Source organism: Bombina bombina, chromosome 3, assembly GCF_027579735.1.
Source record: "Bombina bombina isolate aBomBom1 chromosome 3, aBomBom1.pri, whole genome shotgun sequence".
Lineage (NCBI taxonomy): Eukaryota > Metazoa > Chordata > Amphibia > Anura > Bombinatoridae > Bombina > Bombina bombina.
Window position 1 is genome coordinate 786576709 of NC_069501.1, and position 24692 is coordinate 786601400.

General features: G+C 39.2%; 1 protein-coding gene across 1 annotated transcript; it reads left to right on the forward strand.

The window, feature by feature from the left end:
- The first annotated feature begins 14915 nt into the window (after positions 1 to 14915).
- On the forward strand, positions 14916 to 22894 carry LOC128654034 (transcription factor 15-like). The gene is made up of 2 exons (XM_053707681.1): positions 14916 to 15740; positions 17546 to 22894. Exons 1-2 carry the CDS (start codon positions 15216 to 15218, stop codon positions 17576 to 17578), a joined length of 558 nt encoding a protein of 185 aa, XP_053563656.1. The 5' UTR covers positions 14916 to 15215; the 3' UTR covers positions 17579 to 22894.
- Positions 22895 to 24692: the final 1798 nt, after the last annotated feature.

A 24692-nucleotide genomic window follows, 5' to 3' on the forward strand; every position in this document is an offset into this window, starting at 1 on the left:
GGCTACGTTATGTGGATGATATCCTCCTTCTCTGGAAAGGCAGTAAGGAATTGTTAGAGAATTTCTTGAGTATATTGAATACTGATAATGGATATAATATATTCCTCACTAGTGAGATCAGTAAAGAAGAAGCAATCTTTCTGGATTTATCCATAAAGAAAGAGGGTAGACGGTTATATACCAAGGTACATCGCAAATCTACGGCTACAAATAGCCTTTTGCATGCCAGTAGTCATCATCCGGGTAGTCTTAAGACAGGGATTACGGTTGGACAATTCCTATGTTTTGAGGAGGAATTGTTCCAGTTTGAATGACTTTGAGGAACAAGCCAAAGATATGTCCCGTAGATTTTTAGATAGAGGATACTCTAAAAGACAAGTTAAAAAAGCATGGGTGAGAGCTAGAAGTAGTACAAGGAATGATTTACTTTATAGCAAAAATGAAGTTAGTAACAATACAGATAAAGTACATTTAATAACAAAATATAATTCACATTTGGAGAAATTGAGGTACATAATGAAGAAGTATTGGCACATGTTGACCATTGATGCTGAATTAGGAAATATGTGGGGGGGATTATCCTCTTTTAACAGCATGTAGGGCATCTAGTCTTTTTTTATTTATTTATTTATTTTATTGAAGTCATACAATTTTAAAAAATATAAACAAACTTACAGGACATTTATAGACATAAGTATAAATCTACACAGTAGTATGGGTAACAAATAGAGTCTCGAATGCACAACCAGCATACATAGGAAACAAACATTTTCAAAGATAAACTCGTGAGATTGAAAACAAGCATCCTGTATATTTAACTTCTGACCTCTTTTGTATCTATGACATATTAGTTCTCAGGCCACGGAGTGGTCGCTCCTGTACAGTGAATATAAGAAATATGGAAACTTGGGAATAGTTCTATCCAGATCAATTGAGTCATAGAAAATGGTTAGGGATGGGGATATCAATGGCCACTATCTTGCAACAAGTATATCAGAAATATTAGGGAGAAATACTATGGAATCTATGTTCCTTTGTTTACTGAGTAAACAAAACCTAAGGGAGGGCAGAGTCAAAATTCTGACTATAAATAAATAACTATAGGCAGGGATATGTAGTCTGGCATTTATCTGTCACAGTGTGAATAAGCTTTCTAGTGCCTAAAGGAACTTATAAAACTAGGGGAATCACTAAACACCAGATCAACATATATCTAAGATTAGTAAAAAAAATATTGTAAGTTAAATAGTAAAACAAGCAGATTATATTACCACTGAGCACCATATATAGATTAATATCAGAACAAGGTAGCATATATATTTTTACCTAGACATACATGACATAGGTTGATACATAGGTCCCTCCATATATATGTGAGTTATAGTCTTACAGTCTATAAAACCTAAAAAATATGTAAACTCAAAGCCTAGGACGATAAATCTGACAATCCAGGGTAGAGGAAAAACAAGTCTCTGATCTACTGCTATATTATGGGCTATGTAGATTTAAAGTATAAGCTAGATGACTATGGTTTAGTGTAAAGGTTCCACTAATAGTTGGGAACCGCAATGCATGAAGAATGTGTAGGCAGTAGCCTGTGGAATATATGTGTAAACACTTAATTAAACATGAGTATACACAGCAATGCTCGGCAAAAGGGCAGTGAGGACTGTAAATGAATGTTCAACATTATAGTTCCAGCCTAGGGGCATGGGCCCTATATCCCAAGGTCTAGAGCAAAAGATGCAGAGCCCCTGCGTATCATAGCCAATGTAATATAGTAAATATAAAGATGTGGTCAATCTATGACAAGTAAGAGCTAGGGGATCATATTCACACTCTGCGGGATCTTGACAATTATTTAACGGTCCCCACCCAATTATAAAAGAACGCTTTGTTAAAGTTAGATATGCACAGGCTACATAACCATATTCACGTCCCCAACCCTCTAGTTTACAAAATAATAAATCTGTCAGTTAATGCACACATTTAGGTAAGAACAGTAATAAACGAGACCTTGGTGAGTTATGCTCTATAAAATCAGGTACTAACCATCCTATACTGAACTATATTAAATGTTTAGAGCTAGTAAGATATGAATTACAGCTAAATTAGAACCTGACCATCAAGCTTACAGTCCCCACCAGGAATGCTTCTGCTAATGTATTAGTTCCAGGGTCATAATATGTAAACCCTGTTAATAGCAATAACCATTAATACAGGGAGTGCAGAATTATTAGGCAAATGAGTATTTTGACCACATGATCCTCTTTATGCATGTTGTCTTACTCCAAGCTGTATAGGCTCGAAAGCCTACTACCAATTAAGCATATTAGGTGATGTGCATCTCTGTAATGAGAAGGGGTGTGGTCTAATGACATCAACACCATATATCAGGTGTGCATAATTATTAGGCAACTTCCTTTCCTTTGGCAAAATGGGTCAAAAGAAGGACTTGACAGGCTCAGAAAAGTCAAAAATAGTGAGATATCTTGCAGAGGGATGCAGCACTCTTAAAATTGCAAAGCTTCTGAAGCGTGATCATCAAACAATCAAGCGTTTCATTCAAAATAGTCAACAGGGTCGCAAGAAGCGTGTGGAAAAACCAAGGCGCAAAATAACTGCCCATGAACTGAGAAAAGTCAAGCGTGCAGCTGCCAAGATGCCACTTGCCACCAGTTTGGCCATATTTCAGAGCTGCAACATCACTGGAGTGCCCAAAACCACAAGGTGTGCAATACTCAGAGACATGGCCAAGGTAAGAAAGGCTGAAAGACGACCACCACTGAACAAGACACACAAGCTGAAACGTCAAGACTGGGCCAAGAAATATCTCAAGACTGATTTTTCTAAAGTTTTATGGACTGATGAAATGAGAGTGAGTCTTGATGGGCCAGATGGATGGGCCCGTGGCTGGATTGGTAAAGGGCAGAGAGCTCCAGTCCGACTCAGACGCCAGCAAGGTGGAGGTGGAGTACTGGTTTGGGCTGGTATCATCAAAGATGAGCTTGTGGGGCCTTTTTGGGTTGAGGATGGAGTCAAGCTCAATTCCCAGTCCTACTGCCAGTTTCTGGAAGACACCTTCTTCAAGCAGTGGTACAGGAAGAAGTCTGCATCCTTCAAGAAAAACATGATTTTCATGCAGGACAATGCTCCATCACACGCGTCCAAGTACTCCACAGCGTGGCTGGCAAGAAAGGGTATAAAAGAAGAAAATCTAATGACATGGTCTCCTTGTTCACCTGATCTGAACCCCATTGAGAACCTGTGGTCCATCATCAAATGTGAGATTTACAAGGAGGGAAAACAGTACACCTCTCTGAACAGTGTCTGGGAGGCTGTGGTTGCTGCTGCACGCAATGTTGATGGTGAACAGATCAAAACACTGACAGAATCCATGGATGGCAGGCTTTTGAGTGTCCTTGCAAAGAAAGGTGGCTATATTGGTCACTGATTTGTTTTTGTTTTGTTTTTGAATGTCAGAAATGTATATTTGTGAATGTTGAGATGTTATATTGGTTTCACTGGTAAAAATAAATAATTGAAATGGGTATATATTTGTTTTTTGTTAAGTTGCCTAATAATTATGCACAGTAATAGTCACCTGCACACACAGATATCCCCCTAAAATAGCTATAACTAAAAACAAACTAAAAACTACTTCCAAAACTATTCAGCTTTGATATTAATGAGTTTTTTGGGTTCATTGAGAACATGGTTGTTGTTCAATAATAAAATTAATCCTCAAAAATACAACTTGCCTAATAATTCTGCACTCCCTGTATATACAAACTATAAACGTTGTGGAATATATAAAAGAAACCACGAGAGAAGCAGCAACATTAACATTGTCCATATAGATATAATGATACAGAAATGTCTATCCAATCCCGGCCTTATATCAATGCAAGCCAGACTTCATCTGTGAGTAAATGCTATATAGTGTCCCGTATAACTTTTTAGTTCTGAGGAACATAAAAAATAAGAAAGAGCATCACACAAAATAATCTCAAACAACTACGACATACGATCTGAGCTAGGATACCCTATTATTTTGCAGCTAAGAATCACAACTAACGGTTAGCAGGAAGGATTCCAAACCCAAACTCTGAACGTCTCATAGTCGTCTCAACAATCCTTCAATATCTTCACCCCACACTAGCTCGAATCAGAGGAAACCTTCTCTCCATATCGGTGTTGGTCTCTGCTACCAAACAGGGGCAAATTAAGTAGCGTTTAGATCTTAGATCAGCAGTCTCTACAAGCAGAAGCAGTTTTTGAGTATCCAAACTTGATTTGATAACCCACTCCTCCTGATTAGCCTTGCCTGCTGTTCCCCCAGCGATCGGCCCCCTCACCGCGGGACTCAGCACACCAGCATACGCTTCTTCAACTGTATACAGCCACTCCACAGATTCAGGGAGAGCTGCAGTAGGGGGTATATGTCTCTTTGTTATATTTGCCTGTGTTTCGGAACTATCCGCTTTTATAATATTAGGTACCTGAGTTGTTGCATGCTGCGTAGCTCTTTGTGAATCGCTCAGCTGTGCTTGTAAGATACCATGGAAACAATACCGTATAGTTTCTGTTATCTCCTCCTCAATCCGAGTAAGGTGCGTAGCTAGAGCTCTCTCAATTGTTCTGCAAAGTTGTGTCTCCATTTTAGTGTTATCCAGATAGTATCAACCTGATGCCTGAGATTCCTAATTGTAGATCAGTACTTAAGCCTTCAAACGAACTAGTGTCCTTGCATCCAACAACTAGCTCTTTGAAAAAGGCATCTATAGTCACCAGCCTCGTGGGCCTATTAGGATACGGAAGTCCGGCTCCATGCCCACTGCCGGTCCCAGGATTACTCCTAAACACCAATAAGTGAAACCACCACTATATATATATATAGGAATCATGAATCTTAGTGTCATCTAAGTCCACTTTTTAACTCTTATAAGTCAAACAAAGTCAGGAGCTCCTGCTGTTCATGACCTGCCATGTTGGTAGTTAGCTCCGCCCCCCGTAGGGAATCTAGTCTTAAAAATAAACTAGTGCAAAGTGAATTTAAGAGAAAGTCCCCCACATTGACATGGCTTGGTTCAAAGGGCAAATGTCAGGGTTGTAGCCCGTGTGGACATTGTGTGTACTGTAGGTTTACACAAAAAAACAGCAAATTTGAATCAATGACAGGTAAACAGTATAACATTAAGCAATGGATTACCTGTAACACAACAGGTGTCATTTACCTTTTGCACTGTTCATGTCCTATGTATTACATAGGAAAAACTAAGCGTGACCTGAAGGACCATATGAGGGAACATAGGGATGATATTAAGGGCAAGGTACAAGATAGTCCGGTGGCCAGATATTTTGAAATGTATCACAATTCAGATTTTACTATCATGAAAGTAACAGGGATACAACATATAAAACAGCATCACCGTGGTGGTAATGTTGATAAATTATTACTTCAAAATGATTCATGGTGGATGTATCGTTTAAATACATTGGCACCCCATGGCCTTAATGAAAAGATTGATTTCTCATGTTTCCTGTGATTAATATGCAATACTTATATATACTCCCTCTTTCTTTAACTGTCAAATTTTGCTTCTTTGGAATATATATGTCAAGTGTACTTATTAATGCATTGTGTTAAGTTTTGATTCTGCAACTATGTGTGTAATTAGGTTAGAAATGTTGCAACTTTCAAAGAGTATCTTTTTGAGATTAATATGTAAATATCACTGTTTGATAAGAATTTTAAATGTGATTTTGTAATGGAAAAATTCCTTCAAAATTAATGTTGCCGTTAGTCACTGTAATGGTTGAAGGAGGAATATGTAAATATCATCAATTAACTGGTGCTATAAATGGCCAGACTAGATCTCTAACTGCATCTGATGAAGCCCTAAGGTCAGCCCACAAAGGGGAGGGGCGAAACGCGTCATGTCTGATGTTCCGTATGCCGGCAACTTTTGAAGTTTGGTAACAAGCATTACTTTGGAGCTTGTGGTTGATTGCCGTGGTACCTGAGATTAAAGTTTGCCAGTGAGAGTTTCAAGCTCAAGAAGCCTTGTTTTTGTTCCTGTGCTGTGTTTGTAAAAGAGGAATCATGACACTGGATTTCCTATGTAACGTAAGGAGATCGGCTGTTTTTCATGCTGTGGAGCTGCAGTTTAATAGAAGCGGTTGTTTTGGTTCTATTCAGTGAAATGCTTCAAGGAAACAGGAACGATACCGCTAGATGTGGTGAGGCTTTTCAATATAGCTGGCTGACTTTCTCAATATAGGAAGGGTACAATTGTAGCAACTTTTATCGCAACTTCTACATGGAGCGTGTGCAATACACTAAGTGCTCCCATATGGACACATTTTCTAAATGACATGTACGGTTTAACAATTTTGCTACAATTTGCAATATTTCATAATAACTTTGTTTGTACACAAGTTTAACTATTGAGAGCGTGTGTTAACATTTATGTGCTCTCTTAAGCTTGCACAAGTTATTGTAACCCAGGCCTGGTAATTCTTGTTACTTATATGTTATATTGTTTAACACTTTATCTCATTGGTGATTATGGTGTCATGGACACTAGCGGAGGAAGTTAAATAAAACCACTATTTTTTCAGGGATATGAGTGCTGCCTTGTCTTTTTTAAATAACCACATATTTACTGGTTGTTTTTTCCTTTTTGAATATTTCTATATGTCATTTTATGACTGCAAGCACCAAATGTTGTCCCATTAATAAGTAGAGTGCACACACTTGTTGTAATTTGTAGATTAATTATTAGTTTAATATAGTTTAATGTAATTTTAGTAGAATAGTTAGGGTAGATTAATTATTAGTTTAATATAATTTTAGTATAATAGTTAGGGTAGGTTAATCATTAGTTTAATATAGTTCAATTTAAATCTAAAGGTAAATTTTAATTTATTATAAGATAGGGATGAGTTAATATTTAATGTAAAGTTAAGGGGTTGTTAGGTTTAGGGGTTAATAGGTTAATTTAGTTTATGGCGATGTGGGGGTCTGGCGGTTTAGGGGTTGATAGGTTTAGTAAGTGGTAGTGATGTGGGAGGCCAGGGGTTAATAACTTTATTTAGTTGCGGTGGGCTCCAGGAGCGGCGGGATAGGGGTTAATACATTATTTAGGTGGCGGCGGGGTCCGGGAGTGGCGGGATAGGGGTTAATACATTATTTAGGTGGCGGCGGGGTCCAGGAGCGGTGGGATAGGGGTTAATACTTTTATGTAGGTGGCGGTGGTGGGGCGGCAGATTAGGGGTTAATAAGTATAATGTAGGTTGGGGTTAATAACTTTCTTTAGGTGCGGCGGGGTCCGGGAGTGGCGGGATAGGGGTTAATAACTTTATTTAGGTGCGGCGGGTTTCAGGAGAGGCAGAATAGGGGTTAATAACATTATGTAGGTGGCGGCGATGTCGGGGCAGCAGATTAAGGGTGTTTAGACTCGGGGCTTATGTTAGGGTGTTAGGTGTAAACATAACTTTTATTCTCCCATAGGAATAAATGGGATATCGGGCAGCAGCGAACATGAGCTTTCGCTGCTTTCAGACTCCCATTGATTACTATGGCATCCGCGGCCTCCAGGGCGGTGGATTGAAAAGCAGGTACGCTGGGCCGGAATAGTGGCGAGCGTACCTGTTAGAAGTTTGATAACTTGCAAAAGTAGTCAGATAGTGCCGAATTTGTATTCGGAACATCTGTAATGACGTAAGCATCGATCTGTGTCGGACTGAGACCGGCGGATCGTATGTTACATCACAAATTTCAACTTTTTCAGGTCTGTAGGCTTTGATAAATAAGGGGAATCAGGCTCGCCACAATTACGCTGCGGAATTCCAGCGTATTTGCGGTTGACGGCTTGATAAATAGGCCTCCAAGTCAGGACTTGGCTTTTGTGCGGTATGGAGCTCAACAGACCATATCACATAACACAAAAAGTTTTTTTTGTATCTTGTATGGAAAGTGCGATACCGCTAAATTTTTGGCGTTATTTACGCACCAGGTTTAGTGAACAACTTGTAATTTAGGTCTATGTAAATGACTGAAAAATGAGTTAATAACTGACTGCACAGGTGTGACAAATATAATAACACAAATATAGTATGAAGTTGTTTGCCTAGGTCAGCATAAAATACATGTGTGTGATAGGCAACCCTTAAAACACAAAAATAAATATTTACCTAGTCTGCTAATTACACAGTCAATAAATTAAAGTGAAATTAAAAACAAAATTGAGTTTCCCATAAAATGTTTATGTGCTGCAAAAAATTGCACTGTACTCCTAATTATTTATTTTTCATACAAATTGTGCTTTTTCCATTGCTTACAGTGATGGCTCCATCAATAAGAGCTCATTAAATCTTGTTACTAATTAGCCACAACACAGGAGATAAACATTCTCAAGAGGAAGCTTTTAAATGTGCACATCCTGGACAACAAAACAATGAAAATTTGGGTAACAAAATAAGAGTTTGAAATGCTTTTAACTATTTATTGTGTATATCTGTTATGATTGATATTTGCCTTTAAAGGGACAGTCAACTCCAAAAAATGTATTGTTTAAAAAACAAAATTTATGCTTACCTGATAAATTTATTTATTTCCGGATATGGTGAGTCCACGGGATCATCAATTACTGTTGGGAATATCACTCCTGGCCAGCAGGAGGAGGCAAAGAGCACCACAGCAAAGCTGGTAAGTATCATTCCCCTTCCCACAATTCCCAGTCATTCGACCGAAGGAAAAGGAGAAAAGGAGTAACACAAAGTATAGAGGTGCCTGAGGTTTAGTAAAAAAAAAACTGTCTTAAAACAAAGGGCAGGGCAGTGGACTCACCATATCTGGAAATAAAGAAATTTATCAGGTAAGCATAAATTTTGTTTTCTTTCCTAAGATATGGTGAGTCCACAGGATCATCAATTACTGTTGGGAATCAATATCCAAGCCAGAGGACACAGATGATTAGGGAGGGACAAGACAGGTCGCCTTAACGGAAGGCACCACCGCTTGAAGAACCTTTCTCCCAAAAGAAGCCTTAGCCGAGGCAAAAGTATCAAATTTATAAAATTTGGAAAAAGTATGCACAAAGGACCAAGTTGGAGCCTTGCAAATCTGTTCCACAGAAGCCTCATTTTTTAAAGCCCAAGAAGAAGCAACAGCCCTGGTAGAATGAGCCGTGATTCTCTCAGGAGGCTGCTGTCCAGCAGTCTAATACGCCAAACGAATAATACTTCTCAACCAGAGAGAAAGAGAAGTGGCAGTAGCTTTCTGACCTTTGCGTTTCCATGAAAAGCAAACAAACAATGCAGAAGACTGATGAAAGTCCTTAGTCGCCTGCAAATAGAATTTAAGAGCCTGTACAACATCTAAGTTGTGCAACAAACGTTCCTTATGAGAAGAAGGTTTAGGTCAGAGAGAAGGAACAACAATTTCCTGATATTTCTATCCAAAACAACCTTAGGAATAAAAACCAAACTTGGTACAAAGATCTGCCTTACCTGCATGAAATATGAGATAAGTTGAATCGCACTGCAAAGCTAAGAGTTCCGAAACTCTCTGAGCAGAAGAGTAGCAGTAAGAAAAAAAACCTCCCAAGATAAAAACTTTATATCTGTTGAATGTATTGGCTCAAACAGAGCCTGTTGCAAAACTTTAAGAACAAGGTTAAGGCTCCAAGGTGGAGCAATAGATTTAAACACAGGCCTGATTCTGACCAAGGTCTCACAAAAGGATTGCATATCTGGCACATCCAGCAGGCGCTTGTGCAGCAAAATAGATAGGGCAGAGATCTGACCTTTCAGAGTACTGACAGACAAACCCTTCTCCAGACCTTCCTGGAGAAAGGACAACATTTGTGGAATCCTGACCCTACTCCAAGAGTATCCTTTGGATTCACACCAATTAAGATATTTAAGCCATATCTTATTGTAAATCTTTCTAGTAACAGGCTTACAAGCCTGAATCAGGGTCTCAATGACCGACTCTGAAAATCCATGGTTAGACAAAACTAAGCGTTCAATCTCCAAGCAGTCAGTTTCAGAGAAATGAGGTTTGGATGAAGTAGAAGGTCCTTCCTCAGAGGGAATCTCCACAGAGGTAGAGAAGACATTTCCACTAGGTCTGCATACCAGATCCTGCGAGGCCACGCAGGAGCTATTAGAATCACCTAAGGTCTCTCCTGCTTGATCCGAGCAATGACTCGAGGAAGGAGAGCAAAGGGAGGAAAAAGGTATGCTAACCTGAATTTCCAAGGAACTGCTAGAGCATCTATTAGGAAAGCCTAAGGATCCCTCGACCTTGAACCATACTTTGGAAGCTTGGCGTTCTGGTGAGACACCATCAGATCCAATTCCGGTAGCCCCCATTTGGTGGTTAACCTAGAGAACACCTCCGGATGGAGTTCCCACTCCCCAATTGTCCACTCCTGGAATGTGGATGCAGATAGACAGCAGTTGTGAGCTTCTGCCCACTAAATGATCTGAGCCACCTCCTTCATGGGTAAAGCACTCCAAGTTCCCCCTGGTGGTTGATGTAAGCCACTGAGGTTATGTTGTCTGACTGGAACCTGATAAACCGGGCTAAGACCAGCTGAGGCCAAGCCATCAAGGCATTAAAGATTGCTCTCAACTCCAGAATGTTTCCTCCTGAGACCAGAGTCCCTGCACCTTCAAGGAGTCCCAAACCACTCCACAGCCTATCATGCTAGCGTCCATGGTCACAATCACCCATGAGGTTCTCTGAAAACATGTTCCCTGAGACAGATGTTCTTGAGACAGCCACCATGGAAGAGTCTTTCGCTGCTTGATCTAGAACTATCCTCTGAGATAGGTCTGCATAATCCCCGTTCCATTGGCTGAGCATACATAACTGCTGAGCTCTCAAATGTAATTGAGCAAAGGGAACTAAGTCCATGGAAGCCACCATCAGACCAATTACCTCCATACATTGGGCCACTGACGGTCATATAGCCGACTGAAGAGAAAGTCAAGAGGACAGAATCTTGGCTCTTCTGACATCCGTCAGAAATATTTTCATTGATAGGGAATCTATAGTGGTTCCTAAGAAAACCACCCTTGTAGCTGGAACAAGGGAACTCTTTTCTAAATTCATCTTCCATCCGTGGGCACGAAGAAAAAAGACAAGATCTCTGAGTGATATTTTGCTAGTTGAAAAGATGGTGCCTGAACCAGAATATTGTCCAGATAAGGTGCCACTGCAATTCCCCAAGACCGAATTACTGCCAGCAGAGCTCCCAGGACCTTTGACAAAATCCTGGGAGCTGTGGCAAGGCCAAATGGAAGTGCCACAAACTGAAAGTGTTTGTCCAGATAGGCGAACCTCAGAAATTTGTGATGATCCCTGTGAATGGGAACGTGGAGGTACGCATCCTTCAGATCTATGGTTGTCATGAACTGACCCTCTTGCACTAGAGGAAGAATGTAACGGATAGTTTCCATTTTGAATGACGGCACCCTGAGAAACTTGTTGACGAATTTTAGATCTAGAATAGGCTTGAAGGTTCCCTCTTTTTTAAAAAGCACGAACAGGTTGGAATAAAACCCTAGACCCTGTTCCTGTACTAGGACTGGAACTATCACGCCCAGGAAAGAAAGATCCTGTACACATTGTAAGAACTCCTCTCTTTTTGTCTGGTCTACAGATAATCTTGAGAGGTGGAACCTGTCCCTGGGAGGAAATGTCTTGAATTCTAACTTGTAACCCTGTGATACTATGTCCATGGCCCATGGGTCTGGGACATTTCGTATCCATGCGAGAGAAAACTGAGAGAGTCTGCCCCCCACTTGATCTGATTCCGGATCGGGAGCAAACCCTTCATGCTGACTTAGATTCAGCCACAGGCTTCTTAGATTGCTTCCCCTTGTTCCAAGACTGACTGGGCTTCCAAGCGGGCTTGGACTGGTCCTGCTTGGCAGAAGAGGGGGAAGACTTACCTCTGAAGTTACGAAAGGAACGAAAATTACTCCGACATCCTTTCGATTTGTTCTTCGTATCTTGAGGCAGAAAAGATCCTTTACCACCCGTGATATCGTAAATCATTTCTGCTAAACTCGGCCCAAACAAGGTCTTACCCTTGTACAGCATCGCCAAAAGCTTAGATTTAGAGGAAACATCTGCTGACCATGATTTCAGCCATAGTGCTCTACACGCCAAAATTGAGAAACCAGATATTTTGGCCCCCAACTTAATGAGCTGCAAAGAAGCCTCAGTGATAAAGGAATTGGCTAACTTAAGATCCTTTATCCTATCCTGTATCTCCTCCAAAGGAGTCTCTGCTTGGATGGACTCAGACAAAGCTCCAAACCAATATGCTGCAGCACTTGTCACTGTAGCGACACACACCACTGGTTGCCACTGTAAACCCTGATGAATATACATCTTCTTTAAGAAGGTCTCTTGCTTCTTGTCCATAGGGTCCAAGAAAGAGCAACTATCCTCAATGGGAATAGTTGTCCTCTTTGCCAGTGTAGAGATCGTCCCTTCCACCTTGGGGACTGTCTGCCATGACTCCTTAAAAGAGTCGGCCACTGGGAACATCTTCCTAAAGACTGGAGAGGGAGAAAAAGAAATACCAGGTCTTTCCCATTCCCAGGCAATAATCTCCGTAGCTCTTGCACTGGAAACACTTCCCCAGGGGAGGGTACATCAAAGTATCTATTTTATTTGCTAGACTTCTTGGGGTTGACAATGACAGGAGTATCGAAGTTGTCCAAAAGTAGCCAAAACCTCCTTTAACAAAACACAAAGGTGTTCAAGCTTGAATCTGAAGGAAACCACTTCAGCATCGGAAGAAGGGATTACACTATCCGAATCTGAGATTTCCCCCTCAGAGGCTACCAAACTATGCTCTTCTTCTAACTTATGAGAAAGAGCAAATTGGTTAGCCTGTACTGGATCAGAAACTTTACTATCTGATTCTCTAATTTTCCTCTTGCATCTCTCCTGAAGCATGGGGATGGCAGCTAGCGCCTCAGATACCACCGAGGATACCTGGGCAGCAATTTCTGCACGCAAAAATACTCCTTCACAAGAATGTGAGGAACCGCAGGGCACTGCATGTGAAATAGGTAGAGCTTGGGATGCCTGAGGAGAACAAAAAGGGAAATTTGGTTCTAGTTGGTTATCTAAACAAAGTCTGCATTCAGCAGAAGGGATCAACTATTGATCCATATTTGCATAAAATTGACAGTAACAAATAAAAAAATATATATTTTTCTACCACTGTCACTTTAAGGAGCTCCGTATGAAAATAACGCTCAGAAAACTCTTTGACAATAACGACAGATCTTATCTAATAAAACCAAATAGATTTATTTTAAAGATTAACCTCTTCGGTACCTCCATACCTTATCGAAATACTGAGGTGCTTACTTGCCCCCTCTGCAATTCGGACTAACAAGCGGCTCTTCAACTGACTCGTGTCCTACACAGCCGTTCCAGAACACAGCAGAGAAATGATGACTAAATGAAAGCTGCACCAATATCAGTTAAAAGCGTGCACTTAACAAAACAGTCTAGACAAAAAGGACCCGCCTCCAAATTACGTCAGAAGCGGTCCCGGTGGACATTGGACAAATTGATCATAAAGTAAACGAGATGAATAAATACACCTCCGTAGTCCCTCAGATTGATTTTCTAAGTGGAACCCCTGAAAAACGTACCCCCTACTGAGCCACCAGTGAATTACCACAAACCCTGTTAGCATTGATTACCTCCTCTAAAAAAACACACAGTGCCGCTCCCTGCCGTTATCCTGACTTTTAATGCAGGAATTAGGTCCCAATAAAGTGCAATTAGTCGATTTGTTCCTCAATGAGTGCCAGCCCATAAAAACAGAAAATGGCACTTACCTGCATTTCATGCTGTCCGGCAGGAGGATGACTCACCCGGTATGAGAGGAAGTCGCTCCTCACAGAGACCTGTGAAAAAAGAGAGGACAGAGTAAACTTACTCTGGCTTTCTTTACAAGGGCAGCAACCTGTTAGGAACTTTGTGAGGTGGGCCTTACTGCGTTTTCCTAACTGCTTGAAAGCTACTACAGCCCTACTGAAGAGACTAACGTGGAGTACAGCCAGAACCAGAATTGTCAGGAAAGATCAGAGCAAGTCTGCTCTGGCTTTCAAAATAAGAAACTCTTGATTGTAGAAAAATCATTAACAGACACCTAACTTCACCTCCTCCTTGCACTGAAGGCAAAGAGAATGACTGGGGATTGTGGGAAGGGGAGTGATACTTAACAACTTTGCTGTGGTGCTCTTTGCCTCCTCCTGCTGGCCAGGAGTGATATTCCCAACAGTATTTGATGATCCTGTGGATTCACCATGTCTTAGGAAAGAAAGATAGATAATCCCTTTATTACCCAGTTTTGCATAACCAACAAGGTTATATTACTATACATTTAACCTCTGTGATTACTTTGCATCTAAGTCTCTTCTGATAGCACTCTGATCACATGGCTATTTATTTATTTATTATCTATTGACTTGCATTTTAGCCAATTAGTGCAGTGTCTGCCACAACTCCACAGGAGAGAGCACAATACTATCTATATGGCACACTGAATTAGCAGTCTCTTGTGAAAAGCTAATAAAAAATCATGTGATGAAAAGATGTCTGTAGTTGCAGAAATTTAGAGGTTTAAATGTTATAAAGTATATTAATATAACAATGATGGTTGTGCAAATCTGGGGAATGGGTAGTAAAGGCATTATCTATCGTTTTAAACAATAACAATTTTGGTGTTGACTGTCCCTTTAAGCATGGCAGTGTTAGTGGTTTGTAAACAATCAAGGGTTTTTAAAGGTCAGCAAAAGTAAAAGTAGGCTGGCAGAATATGGGAGTAGGGGAATAGGCTTAGGCCTTGATGTGGCACAGACTTTGTGACCCTACTTAGCACTCCTCCTGTCCCATCTCTTACACAGGGGGTGAGGCAGGACTCCTGTCTGTAGCTGTTACCCACAACATGACAACGGCAACAGGTGCATTACTTAGGATGGTGCTGCTGCTCAGGCGTGCACAACTCTCCCCACCAACCCCACCTTTCCTTGCCTTACGGAGCAAACACATGCTCAGTCTAAAAGGAGCAACCATTCAAAAAATGACTTGCTGAGGTGTCAGTGGATCAAGTGGAGTTGCTCTCTGCTAACAGGTGCTGTTTGCCCGGAGTGCATAAAAAGTGATGAGGGCCTGGGGGCTGTTGCTGGTAATGAGGACAGAGACACAGGCAGCTGGAGGGCACTGCAAGGCCATGAAGTGTGCTGGGGACTGTAGTAGTGGCCTGCTCTCTGATGCAGAGGACCTAGACAGTGTCAGTGACAGCTCAGACAAATCCCTGGTGGGTGAGGAAGGGAGTTGCTGTAGCCCAGTGGATGAGAGCATGGGCAAAAGGAAGAGGAAAAGCAGAGTATCAGGAGTCAGCAAGCAGAGACAAGCTGCCAATGCCCGTGAGAGAGACAGGACACACAGTGTGAACACAGCCTTTACAGCCCTCAGGACCCTTATTCCTACAGAGCCTGTAGATCGCAAACTGTCCAAAATAGAAACTCTGAGACTGGCTTCCAGTTACATTTCACATCTAGCCAACATCCTGCTGCTGGGGGAGGACTGCCTAGATGGACAGCCATGTCTGCAGTACAGAGCATCAGTGGCCAGTGCTTCTCCCAGACCCATATGCACCTTTTGCCTCAGTAATCAGAGGAAGCTGGTAAGTGTGGAGAGAACCTCTAATAGCTGCATTGATGTTACTGCAATCTGCTTAATTTTTCCACTAGAATAGATTTGTAAGCCCAGCTGCAATAATACACACATGCTCAGGGCATATTTATTATCAGGCAATGCATGCATTTGTATAGGGGTGACATGTCTATAAGGGGTGCTTTTCAGCATGATTATGTTATAAATCGTTGTTATATTCTCCCTATTTATCCATACTAAGCCAAGCTCTATAGAAAGGAATGTTTAGGATTGTCAGATATGTGCTAGTGGAGATATTACTAGTGATTATGCAGGGAACAGCTTTCTAACCTGTGCCTATAGACTCTGGTGGTGTAAATCCAGTGCTGTAGGTATCAGGAGAGAGTAAAGGTCACTTATAGTCTGAGATGTTGAACAGACAGGTAAAGGGCTAAGTTGATTTTTGCTTTTTTCTATTGTGTGCTTTAATCTCCTTAATTCTCAATAACATAATGATTGATTGTTATTTTACTTTTTTTATACAGCATTTAAATATTACACAGAACTATACAAGGGGCACAATAAACCTTATACAATAATAAGGGTTACATAAGTAAACATACTGTACTATACAGCACTATTTGAGGCCCCAGTTAAAATGACAGCCTACAAAATATGGAGTAAAGTCAGGTATAAAAGGTCAGAGGATTTCAAACACATATACATATATACACAAACACATATACATACTAAAAACAACACACACACACATATACACACACTGAACAAAACACACACATACATAGTGACCACAACACACATATACATACCATGAAGACAACACACACACACATAAGTATGTGTGCTCACACAACAAACACAGACTGAACACAAAACCTACATACACACACACTAAACACAACACACACCTACAAATACACACACACACACATATACACACTGAACAAAATACACATACATATACATGCACACACTGAACACAACACACTTACATATATACATGCACACACATATACACGCTGAACACACTTACATACATATAAATGCATACACACTGAACACAACACACATATACACGCTGAACACAAAACACATACATGCTGGACACAACACACATACATACACACACATATACATGCTGGACACAACACACATACATGCACACACATATACATGCTGAACACAACACACATACATGCACACACATATACATGCTGAACACAACATACATACATATACATGCACACACATATACACGCTGAACACAACACACATATACATGCACACACATATACACGCTGAACACAACACACACATACATGCACACACATACACACGCTGAACACAACACACACATACATATACATGCACACACATATACACGCTGAACACAACACACATACATACACACACATTTACACGCTAACACAACACACATACATATACATACACACACATTTACACGCTGAACACAACACACATACATATACATGCACACACATATACACGCTTACATATACATGCACACACATTTACACGCTGAACACAACACACACACATACACAGACACACTAAACACAACACACACACATGCACATACACAGACACACTATACACAACACACACACATGCACATACACAGACACACTGAACACAACACAAACATACATATGCATGCACATATATACATTGAATTGTACATGTAATTAAAAAAATTTGCTTGCTATTTTCAATACATGGATTAATGTCTGGGTTTTATGTTGTGGCAGTGAGCTAAGAATAAACAATGTAATGTTTGTTTTTACCTTATTTCAGCACAGGGAAGGGGAGAAGCACTTGTCTATTTAAGGTGTATGTGGACATGCCCTGAGCAGCCTGCACTGAATATAGAACGGTTCTAAATTTAACCTCCTACTCACTTGTTTACATTGAACTTATATGATGGAGCTAAAGAGAAACTGAACTTTTAAGAAAAGGAAAACAAAAATCAAGTCTGATAAGCACTTTGTTTTACCTAGGAGCAAATTTATTAAGGATACTGAAATTCAACCCAGCACGGAAAATTGCACCTGGTGTTGCTGCTATTTTTGTGCAAGAAATGTTAAACCTGTGCATGATACCAATGGTGGTTAAAGCAGCGACACATGATGTAATCTGATCCTGGACACTCGGCAGTTCCCTTCGTGTCTGCTGTCACAACATAATGTCACCTGTGACCACACTACGTATGCACCTGTCTCCAGGTCCTGTTGCAACCATGGTGCAAATGAGGAGTTCTGTTTACAGCTTTGCTAATCTGTTGGCTCTTTAAGGATTGTTTTAGGGATGGGACAGTGGGATAAATAATAATGTGGAAGTTATACCATAAAGAGGAGTAGAATGTGTGTCTGCTGTTTATCTCACTCCATGGACTAAAAGTACAAATGCATTTTATGTGAGAAATTATTTTATTAAACACCTCCCTAGTAAAGCCAAAAAGCAAATTCTGTAATCTACAAAATAAACAGCTAGTTTATGCAATTTGCAGCATTATATAAATCAGAGTTACAGAGTTTGCTTTTCGGCTTTTCTAGGGAGTATGAAACGAAGCACAATTTTTACACAAAAACAAGATGTTTTTGATGTCCTTTTTAATGCATTTCAGTCAGTTTTTAATGCTATTTTGAAAACTGAACTAAGTAGTTCGCCATATTATTAAAGGTGTCCCTCGTGTGCAGTAACGGTACTTTATACATAATTTATTTGGTATACTTGATATTTTTACCACCTAAAACATAAACCAATCATTAGTTTCTATTAATGCTGATTGATAACATATTTAGATATTTATGACATTATTCTGTTTGTTAGCAAACTGCTTTAGGATTTGAAACTAAGCAGTCAACATGCCTGACATGATTTGTCTAGTGTGGTGACAGATACTAGTTTATGACAGTGATTAATGCACAGCAGTGGTCCTCAAAACCTTTTTTTTTTCCTTTGGTAAACCTCCCACACACTATGTGGCACCCAAGGGAATCTCTTAATGTAGTACATAGATATAAAAACAAGAGCACATTGTCAATAATACACAATGTGTGTCACCAACAATCTTGCAATAGTTATAGAGTTTATGCTGTACAAAACAGGCAATCATTTGCTCATCAACTCTAAATCTGTGCAACAGCTGAGAACAGTTTTGGGTGTTTGGTTGAGAATCAGTAATATAGTGGAAGCATCTGATTTGCATTATAACAAATGTACATTGTCACAAACGACCATACTTAAATGGAGAATGCATCTCAAATTCCAATAGCCTAAACTGCAGCTGCTTATTATTGATAGCCCAAGCATACTATTGTACATGTATGTCCATTTAACCATACAGCATATAACTCCACGCTGAGACAAAGCTATATTTCTAAAGCAGATATTAAAAACTGGTTAAACAGTTTACAAAGATCATTAAATCATCTTGTACAATAAAATAATGCCTTCTTAGTCATCTAAAATAGCTTATAATTTGACTAACCATGGTATTACTTAAAGGGACATGAATCTCAATTTTTTTATTTCATGGTTCAGAAAGGGCATGCAATTTTAAACAACTTTCCAATTTACTTCTGTTAACTAAATTGCTTCATTATCTTGATATCCTTTATTGAAAAGCATATCTAAATAGGCTCAGTAGCTGCTGATTGGTGGCTGCACATAGATGCCTTGTGTGATTTGCTCACCCATGTTCATTGATATTTCTTCAACAAAGGATACATAAAGAATGAAGCAAATTCGATAATAGAAGTACATTGGAATGTTGTTTAAAATTGTATTCGCTATCTGAATTATGAAAGAAAAATTTGGGTTTCATGAACCTTTTAATTTTTAATGTATTTTGTCATATTTCCAACTATATAGCTTGATAATCTGTTGTAAATACTATAGTATAGATTCAAGTACCCTCTCAATATGTTACAGCAAATGTACAAAAATGTCTACCTCTCCTTGTGTCTTTGAATCTCTGTTATTTATGATGGAATAACAAGTTTGCTGATTAATATGTGACTAAATTAATATTTACTGATTCTTTTCCATTTGTTACAAGTTTCTTGCTGCATGAACTGAAGTAATATGTTAATTTAACCTTTTAACGCCGTTATGCCGTTCTATTCCGTCATATTTACACTGGGCTTTAAAGCCGTTATGACGGAATAGAACGTCATATCAAACGGCTGTCCTGAAGCCTTCTGCGCTTCAAGGACTTGATCGCGGTCTGGAGGGCGTTCCTAGGGTTGTAGGGACGCCCCCCAGATGCGATCCAATAATTGAAATCTCGCGATCGTATGCACGATCGCGTAGTTTCAATTTGTCTACATCGGAACAGGTGTTCCGATGTAGACACTTTAACCCTGTCACGAAAGGGTTAAAGGAGACACTAAAAAGGTTGCATTTCTCTATGTTCTCTATGTTCTACAGTGCAATAGCTAAAAGCTCATATTTATTGGAGATCTGTTACTGTATTTAATACAGAGTGTGATTTAAAAAGCTTAAAGCTTAAACATTTACTGTTCACTGTTAAAGTGAAGGTCAATTTCGATGAATTAGTGCCCGGTTTTTAATAATCCTATTAAAAACAAGGGCACTTTATTTCATCAAAATTGACATTTCACTCATTTTCTTCAAAAACGTACCTTTTAATCCTGACAGGCGCTGCAGCGCTTCCTCTGCCTGTCGCAAGCCCTCTTTGTGGGTCCAAAATGACAAATTTGGCTTCCTCCAATCACGGCATTGCCTCAGGCCATGATTCCCCCAGGGGGAAGCCGTGATTGGAGGAAGTCGGATTCGTCATTTCTGACGTATGAAGAGGCTTCCGACGCCTGGGGGAATCTCTGGAGCAGCTATCAGGATTAAAAGGTAAGTTTTTGAAGAAAACGAGTGAAATGTCAATTTTGATGAATTAAAGTGCCCTTGTTTTTAATAGGATTATTAAAAACCGGGCACCGATTCATCTAAATTGACCTTCACTTTAAATTAGAATAACTATGTTTCTATAGTCAGTAATTGAGTCATTCGGTTTATGTTTCATTTTCTTTTCTCAAACAAGTACTAAAATTGCCATAACTCTCAGGGGTGCCCAAACTAGATGGTAGTACATAGGTTATTAGATCTGCCAAATGAAAGTTTACTTGAACATAGGATACTTCTTGTTAATTACAAAGTAAACAAACATAAAAAAGCAAAATCCTATGTATTGAACCTTTTAACGCCGTTATGCCGTTCTATTCCGTCATATTTACACTGGGCTTTAAAGCCGTTATGACGGAATAGAACGTCATATCAAACGGCTGTCCTGAAGCCTTCTGCGCTTCAAGGACTTGATCGCGGTCTGGAGGGCGTTCCTAGGGTTGTATGGACGCCCACCAGATGCGATCCAATAATTGAAATCTGGCGATCGTATGCACGATCGCGTAGTTTCAATTTGTCTACATCGGAACAGGTGTTCCGATGTAGACACTTTAACCCTGTCACGAAAGGGTTAAACAAATATTTCTGGTCAGAGCAGCCTTTTGTAATAATTTTGTATTGAATAGGTTTAATTCTAGTTTTGGCTCTCAATAACATAATAATGACCAGTAAGCTTAGCAAGTTCAATGTGCTGTGATTACCTCATGCAATATCTGCTTATTCATGGTAAGCTTGATGAATATTTTTGTAGAAATGTAGTCTACATTATTTCCTGTTGTGATACAATTGGTGCATACAATGAACTAGATTACATTCCAGCTGTAAAGTTAGTAATCCCAGTTATATTTACAGCTGTGTGTGATCTAGTTTTTATATCAGTCACAGCTCTGCTCTAGATGAGTCTCACACAATAGTAACACTCAATCTACAGAGTCAACTTATTAAATACCGCTGCTTCTTAAAGGGACACTGAACCCAAACTTTTTCTTTCGTGATTCAGATAGAGCATGACATTTTAAGCAACTTTCTATTTTACTCCTATTATCAATTTTTTTATTCTCTTGGTATCTTTATTTGAAATGCAAGAATGTAAGTTTAGATGCCGGCCCATTTTTGGTAAACAACCTGGGTTGTTCTTGCTGATTGGTGGATAAATTCATCCACCAATAAAAAAAGTTCTGTCCATAGCTCTGAACCAAAAAAAAAGCTTAGATGCATTCTTTTTCAAATAAAGATAGCAAGAGAATTAATAAAAATTGATAATAGGAGTAAATTAGAAAGTTGCTTAAAATTTTATGCTCTATCTGAATCACGAAATCATTTTTTTTGGTTCAGTGTCCCTTTAACTTACGTTTCCGGCGAGCAGGAAACTTCGGGCATAGAAAGAAGCATCTGCTGCTTATTAAATCTACGCCTATGTATTGTAGAGGAAATGAAGTCATTTCCTGGTGCATTGTTCAATATCTAATTTTTGTAACATGGAGTGCACTAAACTACATTTTAAAAACACAAGATAAACTAAACAAGATTAGATAGTTTGGAGAGGGTTGTTTGTACAAGTTTCGGTATTTGTAAACAGAATTAGAGATATTTTATTAATATTTAAAGGGCAAATGTAATATAAAGTTAAACCCATATAAAGGGGCATTCTGAAGCCAAAAACATATGTTCTAATTTGTTAGAGCATGCCATTTTTACATTATTGATCAGCTAATATATATTGGCAATTGATTTAGCCAATACACATTCACTCACTTTATAGGCTTCATCAGAGGTTAAATAAGCTCAGTTAGAATGTGCATATTGTTTACAAGTATTTTCTCTATTTTAAGCACATATCAGTAACAAAACATGGACAGTGTAATGAATACTTGAACAAAATCTGTAACTGAAACAAAATGTTGGGCATACGTTTACTCAGCGGTGATATTCCACAAGATCCCATTGTCATGAATGATTACAAATTTGTTTTGTGGATTAGCGCCACACAGTAAGTATGGTGCTATACTGGACTACTAAACTGTATTTTCTACATTTAGTATATACATTTTGCCTAAACATTTTTTAAAGCAAGCATATTTATCGGATTATACATATCAGATGTTTCAAGTGTAATCGGAGTACGGACAACATAGAATATATTTTGTGATATTTTCTTGTTGAACCTTTACAATATTTATAAGAAATAAATATTATTTTGTATAATAAAATTAATGAACAGGTGTTTGTGTGTAATTTCTTTCTGTTTTGCTGTTTCACTTTTAACCATAAAATCAAGCCAAGGTATTTTCAGTATCACAAGAAGGGCTTTCTACAATCTGTTTCCCTGCTAAAGTAAGTTTCTCTATTTAAAGGGACAGTCAAGTCCATAAAAAACTTTCATGATTCATATAGGGCATGTAATTTTAAACAACTTTCCAATTTACTTTTATCACCAATTTTGCTTTGTTCTCTTGGTATTCTTAGTTGAAAGCTAAACCTAGGCGGTTCATATGCTAATTTCTTAGACCTTGAAGGCCTCCTCTAATCTAAATGCATTTTGATAGTTTTTCACCACTAGAGGGCATTAGTTCATGTGTTTCATACAGATAACATTGAGCTCATGCACGTGAATTTACCATGGAGTCAGCTCTGATTGGCTAAAATGTAAGTCTGTCAAAAGAACTGAAATAAGGGGGCAGTCTGCTGAGGCTTAGATACAAGGTTATTACAGAGGTAAAATGTGTATAATGATAACTGTATTGGTTATGCAAAACTGGGGAATTGGTAATTAAGGGATTATCTATCGTTAAAAAAAAAAAAAAATTCTGGTGTTGACTGTCCCTTTAAAGTAAATCATCTGGACACTAAGGTAGTTAGAGCAACCAAGGGGATAGAGTAAACAAAGATAATTACAAATATTTTTTATATGTTTAAGTTAAATGAAGGGGAAGTAGGAGAAAGTGGAAGAGACAGGCCAGTTCTGAGCTGGTACACCCCAATAGATATGTCAAATTGAGTGAAGATGTTTGGGATATCAGCTCAGGTGTGACAATGTCAGAGAGGGCTGTTCTACCTAACAATATATTGAACAGTTCTCCAGTCATGGAAGAGGAGCATACAAGTCTGGGCCCAAGATAAATGTTGGACATCAGAGACTCTATTGTTAGGAAGGTAGAGAGTGTAATTTGTCATCCTGATTCCTTAAAAAGTAAAAAATTAGGGTTTTGACTTTTTTAGGGCACTGGGCTGACTTTTCACTTGGGTACAATTTGTACAGTAAGGAAGGATGGATGACATTTGTGCAGATGTTTTGGGGGAGAGGATGGTAGCACATTTAGAAAATCTTTTAAACTAGGGAAGGGGGGAGAAGGGTCAGTCCAAACATAATACAACTGACAGATTAGTCTGTGAGTATGAAACATATGGATGAGAGAAAGGTACACTTAGGAAATGTCACATTATGAAGTCTGGAGGGAAGAGTGCCAAGAAGCAGCAGAAAGCACACACAAAATAAATGTATGAAAGCAAATGCAAGAAGCATGACAGGTAAAATGGGGAAGCTGGAGCTCTCAGCAGCAGAAGGGGAATATTACAGTATAACTAACACCTAGTGTGATGATTTACAAGCCTAGGCACTTAGTTTAGAGGGTTATACTTTATTTTGGAGGGATAAAGGTAACACAAGGGAAGGAGGAAATTGCATGTATATTAGACTTGACTGTAAAGGGACACAAAACCCCCAAAAATGATTTCATGGTTTAGACAAAACATGCGTTTTTAAACAACTTTCCAATCTACTTTTAGTATCTCATTTACTTCATTTTAATGGTATCCTTAGTTGAAAAGTATACATAGGTAGGCTTAGGAGCAGAAGTATACTACTGGGAACTATCTGCTGATTGGTGGCTGCACATAAATACCTATTTTCATTGGTTTACCAGATGTGTTCAGCTAGCTCCCAGTAGTGAATTGTGTAAGAGAAAAAAATTGGGTTTCATTCCCTACAATAAGGGAAGATATTTATGATGATACAGGTGAC